Here is an 8386-nt window from a genome sequence, read left to right on the forward strand (position 1 = left end):
CGACGTGGTGTGCAGAGCGGTGTGCAGAGTGGTGCATGGTGCAGTGCACGGCACGGTGCACGGCACGGTGTGCAGAGTGGTTCATGGCACGGTGCACGGCACGGTGCACGGCACGGTGCACAGAGTGGTTCATGGCATGGTGCATGGCACAGTGCACGGCACGGTGCACAGAGTGGTGCATGGCACGGTGCACGGCACGGTGCACGGCACGGTGCACGGCACGGTGCACAGAGTGGTGCATGGCACGGTGCGTGGTGCAGTGCGTGGTGCGGTGCACGGAGCGGTGCACGGAGCGGTGTGCCTTGGTGTCCACCCCCACCGTGCCGGGCCGGCTGCTTCCCCGAGCTTCCCGTCGGCTGAGCGGCACCGGGGGCCGGCAGAGACCGTGCCGCGCGCGAGCCTCTCCTCTGCCCTAACCGCGCTGGCTCCCGCAGTGCGACCGCGCGAGGCAGGGACTCACCAGATCGCTTCACCTGTCTGTACTTGTAAACAGCAAAAACCGTGCCCAGGATCAGGAACGCAGCACCGACGGGGACCAGGGCGGAAAGGAGCACGCTCGAGCCGCGGCCTTCTCTGGAGCTGGAATTGGAAGATATAACGTTCAGCTGTGAAATGACTTTTTTGAATGATGCGAGATGAATTCTCAGCAGTCTAAAATACGTAGAGAACAGCAGCCCTGAGCAAGCAGGATGCAATTCAACCAGTGAACTGGATCCAAGCGCGTTGCAGGAGGATAAATAGGTTGGTTGATTGGAGTGTGTGTGCATGTATATATATATGTGTATATATATGTATATGTGTATATATGTATATGTAAGTAAGAGGAAGATAAGTAGGTTGGAGGTAGTGCCATAAGGGCTAGATTAGCAGCCTCACTATAAACATGTAAAGGAAAACTCTCTAATTTTGATAGAAGTATTATTTTAAAAGCAGTTTTTCTGTATCTGGAATTCCTAATCGTTCTTGTTCTTATATTTTCTCACCTGGGCTGGAGAATAATTTCACCTCTTCCTGCCCTTTAAAGGAAGTGCAAGCAACTTTCTGCTGTAACTTTTATTCTTATTTTCCCTCTGATGTTTTAATCTAAGTTCTCTGAGGACAGCAATTGCTTAGTTGTTAAACCGCCTAGTCTGCAAACACAGCACGAACAACGAGCTAAGATAAACTTCTCGAGAGCAATAAACGGCGAAAGCCTGGAGGGGACTAACCTGTCTGCGACGGCCGGGCTTTCCGCTCCACCGCCGCTGCTGGCCCGGCCTTGGGGAATAACGGCGCCTTGGCCGTCGGCGGGAGCGTCGACGTCCAAAAGCTCCGGGCTGGGGTTGGCGGCGCTTTCCACGGCGACCCTGGCTGCGGGAGAAGGGAGGGAAGTGTGGCCGGGCAGCAGCGCGCGGGAAAACCGTGTTTTGGGCATGTGGCCCTGTATATACGTGTGTGTGTGTGTGTGTGTATACACACATATGTGTATATATATGTATACACACATGTATACACACACATATACATATGCATGCACATATATATACATATATATATATATGCAACTCTAAATTATGGTTTAGATGCCTGAATCAACTTATCTCAAAGCAATTTGATGCAAAAATCTCAAGTAGGCTCCCTCAGTATTCACATGTACACTTTTGAGATTTCTTGCGTTTTTAAGTCCTGTTTTTGCAATATTGCAAGAACAAAACTTGAATTCTCAGTTTGCCTTTATTTCTTGCTCTTCACCCACCGGGGGCAGTGAAACGAGACTGCTCCTCTCTAACCGGTTTCACTTTCTGACGATCACGCGTTCGGGCAGGTTAGGCTCCACGCAGGATTGCTAAAGCGATGCTATGCTACTTCTCTGCTTCCAACAACATCCCTTCTCAAGAAAAACATTTTCGTTCCAAAATACTGCAGGAAAGCCAAGACCTGGCCCCTTGCTTGTGTGTGTGTGTGTGGGGGGTTGGTGGCTGCTCCTCCTTTCCTGCTCCCTACAGTTTTCCTATCTCTTAAGACCATAGGCTCCCTGGGGTAAGATGCATCTCCTAACTACATGCGGCCTTTTACGTGGTAGATATCGGATGCCGCGTAATCTAAATGATGCCATAGACTGTAATAGCAACAATTACTAGGAACAGAGTCAAAAAGGAGAAAATGAGGTGGAAGGAAGTGATTTTTAGAGACTTGTTTTTCTTAATGACTGGGAATGAGGAGGCGGCAGATACGAGTGAGTGATGAGAGCATCTACAAAAATTTGCAGTAAATCAAAGTGATCTTGGTTGTCTGGATACAAGCATTTCTGTTTTGAGGTGCTGCAACCTAGTGGATACAGAAAGCATTTTGTTCTCGGTAGAAGGCAGCATGATTCCATAGCATGAAAGCTCCTGCCTGCTTTTGCCTTGGAGCTCACCTCCAAGTACTCGTAGGTACACTGCCATGGTTTCCCTGTAGATGCCCTTGTGTTTCACTCCACACCAGTACCAGCCTTGGTCTGTCAGTGCCACAGGGTCAAAGTTTAGGAAAAGTGTCTTGTTGTCCTTGTCACAGTCAATTTTCAGCTGCGGGTGGCTTTGGTTGGAAGCTGCCAGAGGCGTGCAGCCGTTGCTGGTCCACTTGCACCAGTGCTTCTCGTAGGAGTAGTACTTGCATGGGTAAGAGCAAGCTAAATGTGCCTGCGAACCTACATTTGCTTCCACTTCTTTCTTTCCTGTCAAACCAGGTTCCCCTGTGAGGGAGAGAAACAGTGAGACTGAGCAGTTTTGTTAGCAGTTTTGTTAGTAGTCACAGCAGCAAATAGGTGGCAATACTGCAATGGTGGACCACGAGACACGTTTTTGAGGAAAAGTGCTCCTTACACTGCTAAATCAATCCAAGTTGCTGTATACACGTTTCTGGATGAATGCTGTTTGTGAGGCTTAAGAGATAGTTGATGAAATGCTGTTTGCAAACAGTTCCCCACAAAGCTGGAACCTTCCGTTTCCATTGTAAAACTACTAGAGGAAAAATCATTGCAAAATTTTGCCTTGCGAGACAGAAGTTCAGATTCAGAACTTGTGTCTCCGTGAAATGTGACATTTGCTCTTTCGTGGTGCTTAGGAGGTTATTTCATACCCGCTGTGCAGGCAGAGAGAACCACTAATGTGTGTGCTCATACCGTCTATGATCTTCAACTCCTTTGATGATTTCCTTTCTCTGCTCTCGTCTGTCATACACCAGTAGTAGCCTTCGTCACTGTCCACCAGCTGGTTCAGGGTGATGGTAAATGTGCCATTCTCCACGTCATCGTGTAAGATTACTCTTCCTTCGTACAAGTCTGACACAAACCCAGAGCTACTTATTATCTGAGAACATCCATTTTTTCTCCACTTGCACCAGTACTTCACTGAGCTTATTTCTGTAGGATTGTAGTGGCATTCAGCAACTACCGAACCTCCTTTCACTCCAAATATTGTGTGTTTTCCTTGAGGAACATCTGTCCCTGGAGATACAAAATGAAACGGCAGTTATACCATGTGTTCGGCATGTATACCGGGAAGTTCAACCATGTGGCAATCTCACAAGAGAATAAATATTATCAGGTTAAACAAAGTTATACTTGCCTGCTGGAACAAGACTGGGTCAAGCTCTGAGCTACCGATGGTAGGAGACCATCCTTCCTAGGGTGGTTAGGAATTGCTCATAAAGGACCTGTCTGGTTTTTCCTTTTACCAAATACAGTGGGTTATTGTTGTCTTCGTGTATCAACATTTCAAAGTATTATTTACTTTGCAAGGGGAAGGGCAGGTCTTTTCCTTCCTATATAAATTATTTTGAAATTTAAGGAATTAAAAGACTGGAAGAGATAGTCTTCCTGTCTCAAACCTGTGAGAAGAATTTGCCTTCTTGAGTTTTGGGCTAGCAAGAGTAATTCACCAGGAAAATAGCTAACCACTGCCAGGAAAATTAACTCTCAAGGTACAAGTCTGGGCTTCATCATTGACGATTTAGTACACTACTGATAGATACATGAATAGAAAGAAGGATCTATATGAGAAGATAGAATAATAGCACTCTAGATATAGAAATTAAAATTCTTGTTAAGTAAAATGAGAGCATTAGTACTACTCTTAAAGAGGAGCAGAGATGAAGGGAAACCATATAGGCCTCTTGGGAATAGCTCACTGACCTTCATAGACGTGCAAATCCAGTTCCTTAGTTTCTCCAGTCTCTCCGTATACCCCAACACCACACAAGTACAGCCCTGAGTCCTCCCAGGCCAGCTGAGTCATCATGATGCTGTACGTCCCTGCAGGTTGCTGACTGCTCAGCAAAATGCGCCCTGCATATTCTTCATCCACCTTCCCATAAGTATCGATGATGTTTCGGCAGCCAGATTTCTCCATCTTGCACAAGTACTTCCTTTCGCTCGCGTACTCTGCACCAAAGCTGCAGGACATGGTCACAGAGCCTTGGTGCTCCACGTAGAAGAGTTCGGCTTCCTCGGGTACGTTTGGACCTGTGAGAAGGTGCACCAGTCAATGTCCAGCGCCCGCGCTGCCAGTTCAGTTCATCTAATTTTTATGCTGGATTAGCGGTCAAACAAAATTTTACTCTATAAGAACACCAGGGACAGAGAAATTGAAAACTGCCATTTCCTGAAAGTATGGGAGATCCAGACACTGTGCCTAGACAGACCTCCCAAAGAGCCTCAGTAAAAAGGGAAAAAGAAAAGAGAGAAAGAAAAACAATACCGTAAGGTTGTTACCTTCAGAAACATCCACCTTGACTTGGAAGGAGAGCGATCTGCCATTGAGACCAAGACCACATCGGTAAGTGCCTCTGTCCCCCAGTGCTAGCCGTGAAATATTGATTAGGAATATGCCTTGCTCGGGGTAGTCAGTGATGGATGCTCTGCCTTGGTAGCCTGCAGCCGTGTAGCCGTTGGAAGAGATGATGGTCTGGCAGCTCCTCATTGACTCCCTGCACCAATACTTTCTGTCGTGCCTGTTCACCTTGGTTTGGGGGTAGAAGCATTTCACAGTAACTGATCCGTCCAGCAAACCATTCACCTCCCTCGGTCCAAACACAGGGTTCAAAACTGCAAGAAGAAAACATGCTGCAGTAAGTGTCTGGTGTGCTACACAACCTGGTGGGACTGCAGAAAAGGTCTGGTGTGCCGGGCAGACCAGGCCCCAGGCGGCAGCATCGCCGGGCTGCGAGGCCCCAGTGCGGCGATGGGTGCTGCCGGGACAGAGGGAGCCCCCGAACCCTGCTCCCCCCAGTAATTCCTCATCTGCTCTTATGCTGCCTGCGAGCAGCCAGCTGCTGCCGTGGGCACGCTTCACTTACTTGCTTCTTTGGGCGGGTATTTGCTTCTTGCAGACTCAGCGTGCAGGAGGGAGAGCAGGAAGATGACCACTAGGAAAGTCATTTTGCTTTCATTCCCTGGAAGAGGCAGAGTAAGTGGTGAATGATCACACCTGAGCAGCGGTTAAGTTACCTGGTCAAGGCATCTCATGCTCCATAAGCCTACGTCTTTTATAGAAAGACTTGTGCACAGCCAGAAAAACAAAACAAAACTATTTCAACCAAAACAGGAGAGATCCACTTCAAAATCCAGCGTTAAATCTGGTTGCACTTTTGCAGGTCAGCACAGTTGTTCAGACGGTTAAAGTCCAAAGTTGGTCCAAAAGCAGCTGAGGGCATGAAAGTCAGGTTGGGACCTGGGTCAAAACTACTAACCTAACCCTTGTCAGAAGATAACACCATTTCTAATAGTTTGGTGTATTGGGTCATATTTTCTTTCAGGGTTTCTCATGTCGTGAAAGGAAGGCTTGTTCGCTTGTCAGCCGGAGTGCCAAAACCACTCCTTAGGAAAACCTGCTGTCAGAGACCCGGGTTCCGGTCTGAAGCTGCATTTAGTTTCTGATCTTTGCTTTCCTGCTCTCTTCAAGAACACTTGCCAATTGAAAGAAAGGATATTATTCTTTCCTCTATTTATTCTTTTCTTTTTTTCTCAGCTGCTGATAAAGCTAGTAAAATGAAAGTGTCTAGTGTCCCAGAGAATTGAGCTTAAACCAAATAAAGTACTGTCCCTGTTCATGTAGCAGACCAAGGCTAACCCACCCCGTGGCCAGGGCTCAACACGATGTGTATCATGGCATTAGGAGTGCCAGATCAAACTGCGTGTTTCTCAAAATGTCTCTGTATTCTCCAGGTTGACCATTCCTGACCTTCCCTTGGTTTGAACCGAGTGATGGTCCAGAGAGAGACGAGGCTCTGAATTCCCAGAGACCTTTTTCTCTGCCCTGAACCAAGTGCAATGTAGGACACTGCATGGTGCAGCAGCGAGGACATGCATCTCCTGAGCACGACTGTTAACCTACCTGGTTAGTCCAAGTTCCAGAGAAGAGGATGGATGCCAAGAAAGTTTTTATAAACGTCCGCAAGAATTTGATTTCTTGGTATCAAGTGACAGGATTTGTTTTATTAGGGGTAATTCCCAGTAAAAGAAATAGGCTTTCGTTTCCTTGTTAAGATGAAAGGTGTTTTGTTGTGCTTTCTTCCTTGTGTTGTGATCTCTAATTGTTCAGTGGCTACTTGTCTATGGCTAATAATTAACGCACTGAGCATGAAAAATGCTCTTTCATACATCTCCCAGAAGAAGCCAGCAAGACAAACATAACCCACTTTGCAGAAAGCAAACGCTAGGGCGCAAAAAGGGCCTTGCTATTTGACCCTTGCTAGCAACAGCTCCTTCTGGCTAATGGTAGCCTTGCTGCTTGCCCCTGCTCGCTTGCTCTGCTGCGCAGATGATAAGGGTGTGGGGAAAGGACAGGCCCCAGGTGCAGCTTTCCTTTCCTTAGCGAGATTTGAATAATCTGTTAGTCCAATTCCTTCACCAAGCAATCAGCTACTGACCACTGCTGGGTTCCTGATAGCATCTTTCTGTCAAGTGGTAAAGGACGTTTCTTTTAAGAAATAAAGATATGGTTGTGTCCAGAAAGGYGTGTGCAGAGCAAGGGTAGTGGGGTCTGCACATGCACACCTAAGAACGTGAAGGGATTTTTGCACCTTTGTTTCTGAGTGCACTCGCGTGCATTCGTGGCTACCCGAGAATAGCAGCTTGTGCGTGACAAGCCTCCGTGACGCCTGAAGCCACCTCTGCGCWACCTGCAGTCCTGTTCTCTCAGGCCTAGTAAAATCCTTCCCCCGCTTGCCAAATGAGTGGAGGAAAACCTCCTCCGTACAGCAAGCCCAAGCAAGCACAGCCACCCATTACGTAAAAAACCTGTCGGGTACTTCCATATTGATCCATTCACTTCTGGTGCTGGAAAATCCCTCTCTACTGTCTACTGCGGCTGCACTCGGCAAGAATGACACTTCCCAGACCAGGCAAATGGTGCACACCAGCTACGCAGGCTGCGATAAACCGGCACTGTTCAAGATGCTGCAAGAGATCAATTTATCAAACCTCGGTTGCTAGAAGAGCGCTTGTGCCTTTTTGGGTGTTAAAGAGCATTTTCTGCTGGATTTGCTGTGCGTAGTCAGAGCACAAGATTCAAACTTCAGAGCGCCAGYGAAGGAAAACAAATGTCGTGCTCACACGAGAGGGATTGCAAGTAAGTGTGGTGGCACAGTTCATTCGTGTTAACGCTTCTGCTGGGGGAGCTGGAAGGAGAGGCAGAGGGCAGATGGGACAGCAAACCTTTGCTGGGGGTTATAAAGAGTCTAGAGGCTTGGGACCAGAGGGAAGCGCCGGTAGCTAGCTGTGCTATCTCCAGAGCAGTTAGAAAGCAAGTCTACGACATGGAAGGGGCATGCTGGAAGACCCCAAGAGCTCATGCACCGCTGCGTGCCCAAAGATGGTGCTTGCTGAAACACCGTGGTGCCAAGCCGGAGAGGTGCCGAGAAGCGTGTGCGCCCCGGCTGTACCCCTCCCTGCCTCTGGCTGTAACCTCTTCCAGTTTTCTCCTGGCTTTTTAGGAGTAGAGGGAAAAAAAAATTTTGTTGTGAATTTGTGAAATCTTTCCTGAAGCCAGCAGTGGAGGCAAGGTTTCATGCTGGGCTTCGTATGAGATACGAAACTCTACCTGTGCATGCCCTCTGCCAGCACCAGCTGCTTCGGAGAAGAGTGCAAAGATCTGCAGCAGGGAGCAATGGGATGACTGGTCTCGAGGGGTTTCCTTAAGTCCCTACCGGAGGCTGATGTTTGGCRTGAAGCACAAGGCTTCCTTATAGTCCTACCAAAATCTTCCAAGAGAAGCTAAATTTGGGCACTTCATATAGAAATAGTTGCAGAGACTTCACAAACAACTGACAGTCGTGCTCTACGGCTGTCAGGAGCGGCACAGCATGTTTAGTTTAGACTCAGAGTTGAGTCGTGTCGGGCTGCCGTGCAACTGCACGGATTCCCCTC

At 48.0% G+C, this 8386-nt stretch overlaps 1 protein-coding gene across 1 annotated transcript in view; it reads right to left on the reverse strand.

Moving 5' to 3' along the window:
* The window catches only part of LOC146598449 (polymeric immunoglobulin receptor-like), a 7184-nt gene extending 1786 nt beyond the window's left edge, over window positions 1-5398 (reverse strand). Inside the window, exons 1-7 of the mRNA XM_085300320.1 lie at window positions 5317-5398; window positions 4733-5065; window positions 4154-4483; window positions 3143-3466; window positions 2395-2713; window positions 1209-1331; window positions 461-579 (exon numbers count right to left, since the gene is read on the reverse strand). Of these exons, the coding sequence (XP_085156446.1) occupies window positions 461-579; window positions 1209-1331; window positions 2395-2713; window positions 3143-3466; window positions 4154-4483; window positions 4733-5065; window positions 5317-5398 (1630 nt within the window). The remainder of the gene's footprint in view (window positions 1-460; window positions 580-1208; window positions 1332-2394; window positions 2714-3142; window positions 3467-4153; window positions 4484-4732; window positions 5066-5316) is intronic.
* Between the last annotated feature and the right edge of the window lie 2988 nt (window positions 5399-8386).

This window comes from Rhea americana, unplaced genomic scaffold (genome assembly GCF_003343005.1).
Source record: "Rhea americana isolate MKP2758 unplaced genomic scaffold, rheAme1 scaffold_163, whole genome shotgun sequence".
Lineage (NCBI taxonomy): Eukaryota > Metazoa > Chordata > Aves > Rheiformes > Rheidae > Rhea > Rhea americana.